Source organism: Amblyraja radiata, chromosome 34 (genome assembly GCF_010909765.2).
Source record: "Amblyraja radiata isolate CabotCenter1 chromosome 34, sAmbRad1.1.pri, whole genome shotgun sequence".
In the NCBI taxonomy this organism is placed as follows: domain Eukaryota; kingdom Metazoa; phylum Chordata; class Chondrichthyes; order Rajiformes; family Rajidae; genus Amblyraja; species Amblyraja radiata.
Genome location: NC_045989.1, coordinates 18839602 through 18855529, shown reverse-complemented (window position 1 = coordinate 18855529; position 15928 = coordinate 18839602). Strand labels below are relative to the sequence as shown.

The 15928-nt window shown below is 43.7% G+C and overlaps 1 protein-coding gene across 4 annotated transcripts in view; it reads left to right on the top strand.

Annotated features, from left to right (window-relative positions):
- The first annotated feature begins 582 nt into the window (after nucleotides 1–582).
- The window catches only part of igdcc4 (immunoglobulin superfamily DCC subclass member 4), a 78026-nt gene continuing 62680 nt past the window's right edge, over nucleotides 583–15928 (top strand). For 3 of the 4 annotated variants that reach the window (XM_033050451.1, XM_033050453.1, XM_033050450.1), the window contains exons 1-2: nucleotides 583–658; nucleotides 690–790. In XM_033050451.1, the coding sequence (XP_032906342.1) occupies nucleotides 645–658; nucleotides 690–790 (115 nt within the window). In that variant the 5' untranslated portion in view covers nucleotides 583–644. Of the gene's footprint in view, nucleotides 791–15928 lie in introns of all 4 variants that reach the window. The other variant, XM_033050452.1, reaches the window with a different exon arrangement.

Below are 15928 nucleotides of genomic sequence, written 5' to 3'. Positions count from 1 at the left end.
GAGCTCAGCCTAGCCGAGCACAGTCCAGCACAACTCAGCTGAGTCCAGCAGAGCCCAGTACCACCCATCTGAGCTGAGTCCAGCACAACCCAGCTGAGCTGAGTCCAGCAGAGCCCAGCACAACCCATCTGAGCTAAGTCCAGCAGAGCCCAGTACAACCCATCTGAGCTGAGTCCAGCACAACCCAGCTGAGCTGAGTCCAGCAGAGCCCAGCACAACCCATCTGAGCTAAGTCAAGCAGAGCCCAGTACAACCCATCTGAGCTGAGTCCAGCACAACCCAGCTGAGCTAAGTCCAGCAGAGCCCAATATAACCCACCTGAGCCGAGTCCAGCAGAGCCCAGCACAACCCATCTGAGCTGAGTCCAGCAGAGCCCAATACAACCCATCTGAGCTGAGTCCAGCACAACCCAGCTGAGCTAAGGCAGGTGAGCTAAGTCCAGCAGAGCCCAGCTGAGCTCAACACAGTCCAGCAGGGTCCTGCCTTCAGTTCAGGTGCGCCTCTGCACCTCGTGGCGCGCGTCGTGCACGCGGATGGGGGGGTGTGTGTGTGTGTGTGAGTGCGAGAGCGCGCGGCGGCGGCGGGAGCGCGCTTGGTGCTGGCGGCGCGTGCCCGCCCTCACACGCACAAGATGGCGATGGGTGATGGAGGGAGGGCCGGCGCTGCCCGCGGTACCTGCTGACGCCTCGGCCGCCGCCCCCGCCCGAGTACATGGCGCTCGGACAGCTGTGCTGGCACTGCCTGCTCGCCGGCGCCCTCGCCCTCGCCCTGCTGCTGCTGGCGGCCCCAGGTGAGCGGGGGGGGGACGGGAGGGTGGTCGGTGCCCGGTGCCCTCTCCTCACCCCCCCCTCCCACCACCACCTTCTCACGACCCCCCTCTTCCTCGGACAGCTCCCCGTCCGCTCCACCCGGACCGGACTCTCTCCTCCCCACGCTGCCCCTCTCCCCTCCCCGGACCCGGTTGCCTGAGGTTGTGGGGTGAGGGTCCCGGCCCCGGACAGACCACCCGCGAGGGCCCGCCACCCAAGCGCTGGTGTTTTGGTTGCGGAGTAAGGCAGGTGGAGGTTGTGTGGGTTGGAGCGGCCCCCGGGGGGTGAGGGCGTGGGTTGATGCCGGGTATTGGGGAGTGGGTTACTGATGTCGGGTGTTGGGGGGACGATGGAGACCCCGGGGGTGAGGGGAACATTATTCGCACCTGGCCTCACAGTGCAACTAATGCAACATGTAATCATGCGTGAGTCTGAAGAAGGGTCTCGACCCGAAACGTCGCCCATTCCTTCTCTCCGGAGATGCTGCCTGTCCCGCTGAGTTCCTCCAGCGTTTTGTGTCTATCTTCGGTTTAAACCAGCATCTGCAGTTCCCTCGTACACATGTAATCATGCAACTGGATCCTGGCGAAAGCCCGTCATTTAAACAGCGCCTTTCACGTCCCTCACCGGCGAAGTAGTTGCAATGTCGGGAAAAAAGCGGCATGTCGTTTGCGCACTGCAAGCTCCCACCCCACAGGTGGCACTTTGATTGTGGTCAACATTGGGAGAGAGTGGCAGAAGAGGATGAAACTTTGCAATAATGGGATCAGAGATTGAAGGAGGGGTCGTTTCTGTGTTGGTAAATTGAGTAGTTCGGGAGATTTGGCTGGAATTTAAGAAGAGGGTAGGGAGGGAGAAAAATTCTGGGCTGATGGAGAGAAGTTTGGGAGATAGGGGGTTTGTGAGATCCATGAGTTTGGAATGGGGTTGGCAGCGTATAGGGCAGTGTGTCATGAGGGGGTATTGGATCTGGGCAGATTGAGATGTGCTGTAGTGTGGATCAGTTACAATGAGAGTGCATACAGGATCAGAGCAGGTATGGGTTGGGGGGATTAATTGGGGCTGAAATAGGGTGATGATAACGTGGACTGGATCAAGTGAAAAGAGCTGCAGGGAGATTGGGTGTGAGCGAAAGAAAGATAACAAAAGGTTAATGCTGCAAATGAGTGAAAAAACAGTTGAAGCAAGCCTGAATGCTTGTGGTGATTAGATTGAGATAATGAAAGCTGAGCAAATAATGTGGTGTTAGGAGGGATCGTTAGATGATGATGGAAGAAAATTGCGTAATACAAATAAAATAAAGGGAAACGTGGGAAAATACTTAGCAGGAAATCGGTTGCTTGATCTACTTTACCTTAACAAGATTATATTGTTGAAAAAGATTATGTTGTCGAGTTTCGGAGTTTGCATTAGCATTACTGCCAAAGGGTAAGCTTTAATCTCAATTGTACGACTAAAATTAATGTAATGGGACCAGTTGAAAAAAAGTTGAAGCTAGCCTGTCAAAATATGTCCTTCATTCAAATCCACTTGCAGTGTAACAACATAAATTCTTAAGCAGCCTGAGAGTTGGGGGTCGGAGAGTTGTTTGTTTTGTTTATCGGCAGAGGGCCACATAACACAAATTCATAACACGGAATCATTCCACACTCTGATTTATAACAAGAATGGAATTAATAAGCTGGTCCTATTTTGTTCACATTTCCACTTAAGCAACAAAATCCTCACAAAGCGGTGAACTCCGTAATAGCAAAGATCCTTGTAAGGAGGAAAAAATGTAAATCGTCTAGATCCCCATTCTATTTTTTGTTTTGCTGCTGCTGCTTGGGTTGAGGAGGTCTTGTGGGCCTCCAGGAGGGTAAACAAGCATGCTTTGTGACTTGGATTCACTTTGCTTCCCAGACTGGAGCAGGTATTTTCTAACGGTTATTTTGTTTGGAAATTTAGATGTGTCGGCAAATGCTAGTCAGGTCATCGGTGGACCCTCCTTTGTTTTTCTAGAATAAATTCCTAGCCCCTTTCATAATAGTTGTCACGTGTGTCCATGCCTTAAGGCTCTGTCTGTTCACTGCAGTCACAGCTTGTGACAACCAGTTATGTTGGTTTGTTGTACCCATCTTTATACTTTTCATTTTAATGTTTAGTAATAAATACAATACTTGTTGAAATATTTTCACAAACTCCCAGAAGAGTATTGTCACACAGTATAACATATTTATTTCTTCATGACTTCTGTGAAGTACTCTGCCAAGTTTTTGTGAAACATTTTGATAACTTCAGGAATCCACTCACATAAAAAAAAGAAATACCGTTTGTTGTTAGGAGACATGAAATAACTTCTAAAAAGTGTGATGTATATTTGCAAAACCATTCTAGCCAGAAAAGTGTCTAGAGTATATGTGCAGGTCTTTTTATTTTTCAAAGCAAATATCAATACAGTAACACACTGTGGTCGTATCACTCCAAGAACAATAAGGATTAATACCCAAACTATGGTAAACATTTGAATTTATACTTGTAGCAAATACATATGGGATGGTTACTTGAAAAAGGAATCAACAGTATAACTGTGCAAACTGTGGAGGACATAGGGCATGAAGTTGTGTCACCTATAAAGCAAAAGCAAGTGAAATACAAGAGGGGACTGAAATGGACATGAGCACAGTTGTCACAAAATAATCATACAAACATATTCTACAAATGGTAAACTATATTGAAACATTTCAGACTCTTAAAGGTGATCTGGAAAGGGAGCAGCATGCTTTGCTGGGAATGATAATATACTGTTAAGCTAATCCACTGGCCTCCAAAGATCACTAAGCTCCAGGTCTCATTATTGTTTTTGTCCAAATTTAAATTAAACAATTCCCTAAGTAAGATGAGAGTAGTTGCTGTCAACGGCAGCAATGTTGAACAATGTTAATGTGGAACTTAAGTTGAAGTAGGAATTTTTCTATTGGCTGAAATCATAGCCTGCAGAAAGGAAAGATATTTGTTGGAGGCAATTAGCTTGGCTGCAGGGGTAACTCAGTGTCCTGGACCTAACAGCCTGCAGGTGCTTCAGCGAATTTGCCTTCATTATAAAGTTAGCAGTGTAACTAACTGTTTGCTGGTGATTCCACAATGTTCAGCTCCATTCTAATTCCCTAGGTAGAGAGGCAGTGCTGCCTGCATGCAGTGAGTTCTAGATAATACTTGGATTTGGTCTGATAAGTGGTGAGAAACATTTGTGCAACACAAATCCCACACAGTGACCATTTCCAACAACTTAATCATATCTCCTTGATATGATTAAGCTTTATTGTGCCCTCCAACATTAGCAACACGAGGAAAAGTGTGGTGGGGAGTTGTCGTCATTGACCAAAAACTCTTAATGTCCTCAGGCATCCGTTAACAGCAAAGACAGTTAAACATTTTAATGAATGATGTTCTGTAAGGAATGGCTTTCTCTTGATTCCTCAAACCTCTGTGCCATCCATGTCAGGAGAATGATGTGTTCACCTATCTGGACATGTAGGGCTCTAGTACTGAAGATGCTTCATACTATTCAGAATGAATAACTTCCTCAGTTGTCTCTGAATCCACTTAACTATTTAAAAAAAAACCATGGCTCTGTGTTACGCAGTACGCAGAATGCACTGCAGCAAGTCAACTGACTTCTAACGACACGGTCTATTAAAGTTGGAAAGTAAAGCAAGTTCACTATTATTTCCACTAGGTTTTTTTTGGAATCACAGCTCACCCGATTGATTTTTTATCATTGCTTCTGTGTCAGAATCCTGTGTAATAGCTTAATGGGGGTAACTTCATCAACATTATTGGACTGGTTCAACAGTCACCACCACCTCTATCACCACTTCAATTGCACCTTGTGGTTATGTGATAAATGCTAGAATTGTACCTAGCTTTACAATCTTTAAAATCTGTTTGTGTGAAGGTCTCCTATTACAGCAGAAAACATGAGGAAAATAGAAATGGATAGCACCTAAAAGGAGAAAATAGTTTTTACCAGATATTAGCAATCATAATTATGAGAGAAATGTTGATAAGATTACAAAGCTACAGATGATCCCTGAACAGCTAAAATTGAGGTTTTCAAGATGTGAAGTTTCATGGGTCATATGGAGAAAGTCGATTCCTCTGAGGAATGGATTCACGTTTATAAACTGATGAGGGACAGATTTAAAACTACTAGCAAAATTCTAGAGGGAAGATGTTGAGAGTATTATTATTGGAAATACTGAGATTTTGTTTGCAGTACCTGAAACGATAGTGCATTCTAACACCTAAGTAATTATCCAACTTCCTTTTATAATTATAGTTACTTGAGAATGAGAAACTTAACAGGTTTGTAGAAAAAAAATGTTCAATTAAACCACATTTGGCTTTCAATTGTCACTATTTAAATATATAAGAAACAAGTTGGTACAACATGTGGTTTGGCATATTATTGTGGGATTTGCTGGTCCAACTGCTCAGTTACTGTCAAAAGGATAAATCACAACAGAGTGACTGAACAATTAGATAGCATTAGCTGATCAAACTGACTCAGCATAAATATATAAAAGACAAGTCACGTCTGACTAATCTAGTTTAGTATTTTGTTTTGGGAGGCCACTACATGATAGATAATGGAATGTTTCTGTAAGAGATTTCCAGAAGACATTTATTAAATTACCACAAGATCATTTGCAAAGATGATAGTATGCAATACTGATGATAACCTTGTGACAAGTCAATGGGCAGTTAGGAAACAGAAGAATAAAGGGAGGGTTCTTGATTTGGATTATAGACACCTATGGCACAGAAGGAGCTATTACATATTTTTGTGTAAATTTAAAGTTCTTGTTTTTAAATAACGAATCAACTCCCCATTAGAAATTATAGACCAAGTGGGACCCGTTGGGACCATGTTCCCCCAACGCAATATTCCACCACTCACCCGTTACCCCAACGAAACGCGTTCCCCCAATGCAATATTCCACCACTCTGGTGCGGCTCATTTCCCCTCATCCCCAGCACTTCCTCCCCTCCCTTATCCCTCCTTCACCTCCCCCACTCCTCACCTCCCCCACTGCCCTCCTCTCCCTCTATTCCCCACTCCCCCCTCCTCTCCCTCTATTCCCCCTCCTCCCCCACTCTCCTCACCCCCACTTTTTCTCCTCTCCCTCCCTACCCCCTCCTCTCCCTCAATGCTCCCACTCTCCCTCTCACACCCCTAGGATCTCGAGGGTGCCGCTCCTTTCCCTCCTTGCGTCCCGGAAGCAGCAGCACCACCGTCCTCGGATCCAGGCTCAGCGCCCAGGCCTCGGATCATTGGCGCGTCCTCAGCCCGGAGCCGGCCGCCACCAGCATCAGTGCCCAGGCCCCGGATCATCGCGTGGCCCCTCCCCGTCCCCGGAGCCGCTGCTACCGTCGCCAGCCTCAGCATCCAGGCACCGGATCGTCGGCGTGGCCTCTCGCCGCCGCCGCTGCAATCTCAATTCTTGAAAGGCCCATAACTGCGCATGCATGGCTGAGGACCCGTTGGGTGCCCTTTGCGACACTAGTAAAGACGCTCACAGGAACTCTTCCCCCAACTGCGCGTGCATGGTTTTTAATGTTTTTTAAACCTTAATAACTTTTAAAATACACCATTGATCTGAACAAAACCTGTTGCATTTATAGCACAGTACAATGGTGAGAAAGGTGGGGGGGAAATGTTAGCGCTACCGTGTACCGTTTTTGTGCAAACAGAAAAACAACGCAAACCTGCTGATAACACGATGAGGGTTTTTTATATATGTATGTGTGTGTGTGTCTGTGTGTGTGTGTGTATATGTATGTATGTGTGTATGTATATGTTTGTATATATATCACACCTTTGGGTCCCTGTCACACGGGAGGCCTAGTCCCCCAACGCAACCTGAACTCTTCTCACCACCCCCAGCGGTGCTGTCCTTTTACATAGGGATAGCCAAGTCTATCTTTCTTGGCTAACATTTCGGGCCTTATTTTAGGGGGAAAAATAGCGTCTTCGTTGCTGGGAAATATGGTAATGCTAAATTAGTTAAGCCATTGAAAAATGAACCCGTAAAGCATTTTTTCACATCAGGATTGGTGAGAAATCTGTAACTTTTTCCCACAGAGGGTTATAAATACAATGAGTGATATTTGAAATTTAAGTCTGAATAGATTAATAGAATAGATTACCAAGGGTTTGTGGAGAAAGAGTTGAAATAAACGTACGCCTTGATTAATTAATTGGTGGAATAGTTTTGAGAAGGCACAATCTTCTACTACCTTTATGTAGCTACTATTCACACAATTAGAAGTTACCAAAAATATGAAAAAGATGCATGCTTTTCATTTCTGTTGAACTTAAAATGGATGATAAAAATACATTTACAGTTTTTTTTTTGTACCTGGAATCAGTGTTGCAAAATCCAGTCCTCCAAAACAGCTTGAACGGAGTTCACTTTGCTCAAACCATCATCTATTCTAGAGTCAAATCCATACAGCTCGGAAACAGGCTCTTTGGCCAACCCGTGCATGCCCACCAAGGTGCCCTTCTAAAGTTCACTTTTTGAGATTTAGCCATAGCATGCTGCATACTTTAGATTATCAAATTGTAGAGGATGGTCTTTATTAATGCGATTCAGGACATATAATTCAATTGCCTTAATGAGTTTTATTAAATTGTTCAGCTCTATGTACAGCAATGATCTAGGATTTTTAATTTGTAATTGATGGAGCAACTAATAGGATGTAGTTTATCCAAGTACAACATGGGCTTTAATAATTGCCTGCAGTAACCTGGGTTGCCCATAAACTGGATTGTAAGCATATATCAGCCTTAAGAGCGATATTTGTAGTATTGCTATATATGAATTGCAGCCACATGGATGAATAAAGGAAGGACTTATTTCATGCTGAAGGCATACAATCTTTGTTAATGTAACTAATATCACTCTTTAGCAACCAAAATGTAAGATGTAGAGTTGCTACATTTTCTGCTTCAGATTGTAATTATCTATATGTTATGACCAGTATGTCTATAGATAGATAATAAGATAATTTGTACTGATTACAAATATAATTCTTAGACAATAGTTCTTTCTTGTGATGTATTTGTCTTTAATGCTGAGTCATGTCGTTCATCCCAGGTACCCAATGATACATTACTTGCTGCAAATAAGGCCTTGTATTGTTTGTAAAACGTATTTAGTTGGTGTTTACTGAAGGCATACAATACAGTGTCCTCCATAATGTTTGGGACAAAGACCCATCATTTAATTATTTGCCTCTGTACTCCACAATTTTAGATTTGTAATAGAAAAAAATCACATGTGGTTAAAGTGCACATTGTCAGATTTTAATAAAGACCATTTTTATACATTTTTGTTTCACCATGTAGAAATTACAGCAGTGTTTATACATAGTCCCCCCATTTTGGGGCACCATAATGTTTGGGACACATAGTTCACAGGTGTTTGTAATTGCTCAGGTATGTTTAAATGCTTCCTTAATGAAGGTATAAGAGCTCTTTCCTCCAGTCTTTCCATCACCCTTTGAAACTTTTATTGCTGTTTATCAACATGAGGACCAAAGTTGTGCCAATGAAAGGAAAAAAAGCCATTATGAGACTGAGAAACAAAAGACATCAGCCAAACCTTAGGCTTACCAAAATCAACTGTTTGGAACATCATTAAGAAGAAAGAGAGCAATGCTAAATTAAAAACTATCTTTTCTTGGGTTGAGTTATGGCGCATCATTACGAACAGGCCTTGTTAATCATCATCGTATAATGCTTTTCTGTGGAATGAATCTGATACGATTAATTTGCCTTGCCGTCATGTATCGTGGGTTTAAATCCAACTCCAGAGACAAAGCGCAAACATTTAAAATATACTCCGGACAACTGAGGGATTATTGGGGGTATCACCGTTTGTTTAAGATATTAAATTATTACTGTAATTTAGGTTTGAAAGATTATATTGTACTATTTTGAAGTGAAGGTTACACTCATGGCTTGTCCAATATTTACATATTAATCAACATCACAGATAATTTTCACGTTATTTTATTTGCTCTGCCACATTTTTTTAAATGACACTAATTGTAAAACACTTTTGAATGTGTCAGAAGATTGTAAATGATACTGTATCTATATATTACTAAAACTCTCATATTGCATTGCGTTGGGGGATCAGGCCTCCCGTGTGACATGGACCCAACGGGCCCCACTTGATCTAGTAAACATTAAAATTGTGTGCTCTGTATAACATTTGGACAACACGCATAATGAATTTGGTGACTTCTTCTTTCGTGTCCATTTTCCATGTTTCAAATGTTGACATCGCTGTCATCGTCCATCCTGAAAAGGATGCAAGCTTCCGGCGACAGTCAGTGAGAGCCATCACTTGTTGCAATGGATGATGGTGGTAGCAGAATTAGCTCAGGATACATCCAGATTCCAGCCCCGCGACGTGGACGCTTCTGCTATGGGGCCAACTTGGTGACAGTAATGCAGTGCACCTCCATGGGCAGTAGGAAAGTCACCCTTGTTTGTTGTTAAATACCCAAGCGGTGATCAATTGAGGAAAATCAGGACGAGTTACCCTGTTGGCTGGTAATAGTGTTTTATTGTTGTGTTCGACATACTCACACAGTTGAAAATGTAAGATCACATCATTGGGACAGTATGATACAGCAGTCAGAAATGTTATGTGATCTTATCATTCAGAAATGTGCAATGCTATTTTGGTTAACTGCTGGTATATTAGGCTTGAGGAATTATCTTGACATTTGAACAGTCAGCCCACTTGTTCAAGGTTTGTAACTTAATAGGTATTGCTGTTCCAAAGCAAAAAATGGATTCTGGGCTTTGCTATAAATGATTCACTGCCTACTTTTTTGATGGGTTCTCAGACTTGCTGCTCTATAGATTAAGTACAAATTTATATTTCTGGATCTTCTGTCAACCTTCTGTCCAAAGTTGTTCTCTGCTTGCCCTCGTGATGCCCAGCACAGCAACAGGGCTCCATGTGAGGTTAGCATGTGGGTGGCCCAGGTTATACTCCAGCTAAGAATTGGACGATAAAATTAACTCGGCTAAATTACACCCAGGTTTTGCTGACATTCAAATATCGAGGACTTTGTATGATCTGAATAAACAAGTTAAAATATTAAAACATATGAAAGAACTAATACTTGAAGATATTAAAACTCTAAATATAAAAATATATTTAAATACATGATTTGTTAAGAAACTATAAATGGAAAGTGTCAATCAACTAAAACCCTTCTCGTTAATCTTTCTTTTTCATTTAAATAAATTGACTTGCTGATTTTGTTCCAGTTTTAATGGGGGCAGATTCTCTGATATAATTGTTGGATACACTATACTTGGTACACTATACTTCAAATGTGGCATAAGCAAAGTTTTATAATGCTGCAACATAACTTCCTGACTCAAGGCACTGACTGATGAAGGCAAGCATACCGTAATCCTTATTTACCACTCTGTCATCTGTTGCTTTTTATCCTTTTTATATTTTACCAAATTTACACTTTCGTCATCCAAGGTTCCCTTGCCAGCCTTGTCTTTCCTCCTTACTGGAATATGCCGATCCTGAACTCTGCTCAGCCAGTCTTTAAGGGCCGGATCATGAACAATGACAAGACGGAGTACAGGAAGAAGATAGCGAACTTGGTAACATGGTGTCAAGTCATGTCATGGTGTCAACCTCTCCCTCAATGTCAGCAAGATGAATGAGCTTGTTATAGACCTTAGGTGTTCTATCCATCGGGTGGCGCCACCGCAGTGGCTGCCTTGCCAGCAGCTCATTAGTCCTTTCACCCCTTTTGTTATTTTTAGTGTGTCTAAATGTATGTTTTAATATTTCTTATTATGTCTTCGGTGGGGGATAGGGCAATAGAGGGAAACGGTTTCTCAGTCACTTACTTGGACGGAGATGCGTCTTTTCTCTGTCGCATCTTCGCCTCCACTCACCCCCCCTCGAGGCCTACCAACTGGGTTGACGCGGCCTTTCCTACCGGAGACCGGCCCAGAGCTTCAGCAGCAGGCGCAGCACGGAATTACAATCGCGGAGCTGGGCGATCCCTTGCCGGGGATCGCTAGTGTTGGAGCTCCGGAGTGTTGGGCCTGCTGACTTTAGTACCATGGAGCTGTGGTCTGCGGAGCTTCTAGCTGCGGGTGCGGCACTGACTTTAACATTGCGGAGCTGGGCGATCCCTTGCCGAAGATCGCAGTGTTGGAGCTCCATCCAGCATCGCCTGTGGTCTCGGAAGCTGCGGTCTCCGGTAAGAAGCGGCCAGTTCGGAAACTCCAAGCCGCAGAGTGTGTTCCGATCCGTTCCGACGCTGGAGTTTCGATCATCCCGACGAGAGGGCCTGTACATCGGGCCGTCTGTAGCGGCGACTGCGGAGGGTTCAAAGGCCCCGACCACGGTTGAACAAAGAGGAAGATGACTGAACTTTATTGCCTTCCATCACAGTGAGAAATGTTGATTCCACTATGGTGGATGTTATACTCTATTGTGTATTGTGTTCTTTTTATTCGTATGGCTGTATGGTAACTCAAATTTCACTGCACCAATTGGGGCCTGTGACAATAAATGTGAACTTGAACTAGACTTCTTGAGTACTTAGGCGAGGACGAAGAAATCGCTGAGACCTTCAGGTTCCTTGGTATTAATATTACCAATGATCTGTATTGGACCAACCACAGTGAAGCAACAGCCAAGATGGCATATTAACACATGTATTTCCTTAGGAGATTGAGGAAATTCACCATGTCTCCAATGAATCTTACAAACCTCTACAGATGCATCCTAGAAAGTATTCTGGGTTGCATCAAAGTTTTGCTTGGGAATAACTCTGCCCAAATAATAACATTGGGAATTAAAACACATTTGATTGCATTCCATTGTCAAACATAGTCAATGTTCGCTCTGAAGACATTTCCGGCACAATAGGGTCGGGGGGGGGGGGGGGGGGGGGATACTGGGAATGTCTGAGGACTGAATAGAGGCGGGAATGGGGATCAGTGTGGGAAGGAGAGGAGGGGTCCCAGGATAAGGGGGTGGAGGGGGACGTACAAGAGAGAGAGAGGGGGAGGGGGAGGTGGGGAGGAAGGCAGATCAGCGCTCATCGGGCAGGGACGGCATAATCGCCCCGCTGCCTTGGCTGTCCCTGTCCACCACCAAGTGCCGCCGCCAAAGGGGGGGAGACAGTTGGGATCTCCTTGCCACCACCTCCCATCCTCCGTCAGCCAACAGGAAGGAGCGGGGGCCGAGTGGTGCAGCTGCTTCAGACGGTGGAAGGACGCCTCCCCCTTCCTCCCTCCTCCCGGACTCACCGTGCGGGAGGGTTTGTTTCTAAAGCAGCGGCCGCTATCAGGGGTGAGGGAGGAGGAGGTGGAGCCGCTGCCACTGTGCGGGGCCCGTCATTCGCTCCGACCCTTCGTCACACCGCACCTAGTATCTTTGCCCGCACTACAGTCGCCGCCGACACGAAATGTCACTTTCCTTTTCTCCAGAGATGCTGCCTGGCCCGCTGAGTTACTCCAGTTTTTTGTGTCTATCTTCGGTATAAACCAGTATCTGCAGTGCCAAGCCGGGCAAAATGACTCGGCATTTAGGTTGCCCGGCGGCACTTTGGGTAGACATTGGCACCCGGGCAACTGCTAATTTCGAGCCCTGAACAAATATGCAAAGGTGTTCCTTGAACACCGTAGAGACAAATGAAGATATGGAAAAAAAATGTATGTCGTGTATACACAACAGAGATGGTAACAGAGTAGAAGAATGTAGAGAATTTGCAGCTGACTTTAAGATAAATGGACAGGCTATTGACATTAATAAAATTGCAGCAGTGCATTGCTTGGTAATGGGTGGAGGCATGTACACTCACAACTTTACCCAAGCATCACTAACTAAGGTTAATGGACTACAGAATACTTTGGAGAACATCCACACTGAGAGAGACGAGGTTCACTTTTGCATAAGTCGAGTCGAGTTTATTGCTAGATATACAAATTCAGTGAGGTACAGGTACAATGTAAATCTTGCTTGCAACATTGTCACAGACACACATAGTTGGACAAACACACAAAAAAAAATATATATAAATTACACAAAGTTCTACTAAACAGCAGAAAGAAAAAAGACTGCAAAATTAGAAAAAGAAAGTCCATAATAACGTCCGTCCGTCCGTGCAAAAGGTGGCCTGTAGAGTTCTATTCTTTAGGGTTATGTGGGACTGGAATGAACCTGATAGTTGTGGGAAACTGTTCCTGAACCCGGTGATGTGGGACTTCAGGCTTCTGGATCTTGTGCCCAATGCTAGCAGTGAGAAGTGGGCATGGCCCAGATGGTGGGGGTCCTTGATAATAGATGCCACCTGCTTGAGACAATGGCTCACGTCATTGCTTTAGATGGTGGGGAGGGCTTTGCTCGTGATGGACCAGGCTGAGACAGCTCTATCTGCAGCCTCTTGTGTTTCTATAGTTTATCTAAACAAAGATGAGGGAAATATATCTGTAGATTGATAATGGAAATTGAGCTACTGACAATTAAGGCAGACTACACCCTAAAATCGAAATTATTTGGCAGTGACACGATAAGGATTTGCTCTTCTGATTAGAGAAAGAAGACAGGGCATTCTAATGAACCAATAGTGCAAACTGTGATGGGCAGTGTCCAGGGGGATTGGAAGTGAAATTGCGGGAAATATGATGGTCACAATCACCCATTCATGGTCATACAGGATAGAAACAGGCCCTTCAGCCCACTCATCCATGCTGACTGAAATGCCACACCTAAACTAATCCCATTTGCCTGCACTTGCTGCAAATGCCTCTGAACCTTTCCCAAAAGGACACATGGTTAAAAGTCTGTATGTCGCAAGAGCAACACTTGGTAATGAATGGCTGTGGTTTTCTGATGCTCAATGAGAATCTGGATGAAACTATTTAAACAAAGCATGGACAGCTTGCTTTCAGGGGAAAAATAAATTTCAAACGTCTGTACAACAGAAGGTCAGTGTACTTTGTTACTGAAGAACATTTTCAAGTGAAAGCACTTGAGTATAATACTAGAAAGTGCATTCACAATGTCAAAGATATCAACTGAACAGACCCAGGTGTAAGAACATGAAAATCTGAGTGATGGCCTCAAAATGAGAGTCAGTATCAAGAAGTCTTGTGGGGGACCATGAAGTGAGTGTGATCTTTGCTGAATCAGATACTTTGGAACAGCACTGTTTAAGAGTCCTCTTTGAATTTATCAAGTTTAGAAAGACAGGCCTGAAGGAACAAATTGCATGGGATTTAGTCTTTTATTGCTTGCTATAACCAATGTATTTGTTTAAAGTTACAACTCTGAATGTATCTGTCTAACTTGCTGTGATGCAGGGTCAATAATGACCTGAAATGAGCTGTTTCTCGCTCCACAGATGTCTGACCTGCTGAGTATTTCCTGCATTCTCTATTTTAACCTGGTTTCTAGCATCTTCTGCATTTTCCTCTTTTCTGTTCTGCATGAAGGTAAAATAATATTTGAATAGCTAAGGAAATACTACCACCGTGGAAATACAGCCCACCCTGACTGGACGTGTCCTGTTGATGGCCTGGTGAAACCGCTGTCGACCAGGGGCTACAATGTGAGTCACAACAACAACCAGCACGGTACAGCAGCTGGTGAAGAAGGGCTCACTGATGCATCTTGTGGAAGATGTCAGCGACTCTGCTGGGAGTTTCTCACCTTCCCAGTGTCACACCGAGTCCAGGCGATGTTTTTATGTCTATGAAGCAGACAGGAAGACCTTGCCATAATCCCGTTGCAATAGCACAGGTCATTGAGAAAATGAGACCACCCATTGTGAATTTTTTTGCGTAGGTCCGAGTTTACATAAGTTGCCTATTACCCAAGTGCCTGTATTGATTTATACACTGTACCCCTTTTAATGTTATCTTTCTGCATGCTGATTTGTTAAATCCAGGTGTCTAAACATTCATGGTAATGTAGCTCCTGTACTCTTAATAAAGAAAAAATATTGGGTGATTTGCTGCAATGAAGCAGTGACTCACTGCCAAGTGGCAGGAAGTCAAGTAATCCATCAAGATAATGTGGAGGGCCTGGTTTTGAGTGGCTTGGGCAGGTGATCTGGATGCTCAGTGTTGAGATGTAGAGATGTGCATTGTGGCTGACAGAATGAATATAGGCCATTACTGGGAACTGGCTGGATTGTCAACAGATTAGAAGACTCAACTTGGTTCTAGGCATAGCACATAGTAGAGGAGAGGCAATGCTGACAGTAAAGTATCTCTCAATGTAATGACTTACCGCTTTCAGCCTCGCTTTCATATCCGGGAGTGCATCCTGAGTGTTAACAGAGGTACTTGTGTATAAATGAAATTTAGTAAGTAATTTAAAATAATTAGATCCAATTTTTCTGTAATGGGATAATCTTGATGTTAATATTTCAATTCTATCGGAATCAAAATACATTTTCTCAAAATTTCAGTGTGGAATAAACAGTTATGGAGGAACAGATATTTTGTATTTGCATGTGATTATGACCCTATACCCATATTTTATCACAGTTTTACTTTGCTGACGGGTGTTAAATGCAGATAATTATTTTCACTATTTTCGTGGCTGCAGTTAATTTGTTGGCTTTTTGTAACTATTGTATGTTGACAGTTTCAATAGCTTCTGGGTGTTAAAACCTATTATACGGGCATGGCTATTACTTGGATCAAATGTTTGGCCTGTTTAGATAAACGTTTATTGTGATTGGTCAGAGGCTATGTTACCCTGTTCTGCCAAATGCAGAAAACATAACTGCTAAATACTTTGTAATGAGAGCTTTCACAAAAAGAATCCTTTGATATGTGTTTTGGTGCTAACAGCACCATGGGTTAAAGTCTTACAGCATGGCACCATCATCTCCCTCCTCCCCCCTCACCCGGCCCAACATGTTCATGCCAACCAAGATCCCATCCAAACTAGTCCCTTTTGCCTGCATTTGGCCCATATCCCTCTTAACCTTTCTTATCCATATGCCTGTTCAATTATTTAATATACCCATCACCATTCTATATGCCCACCACC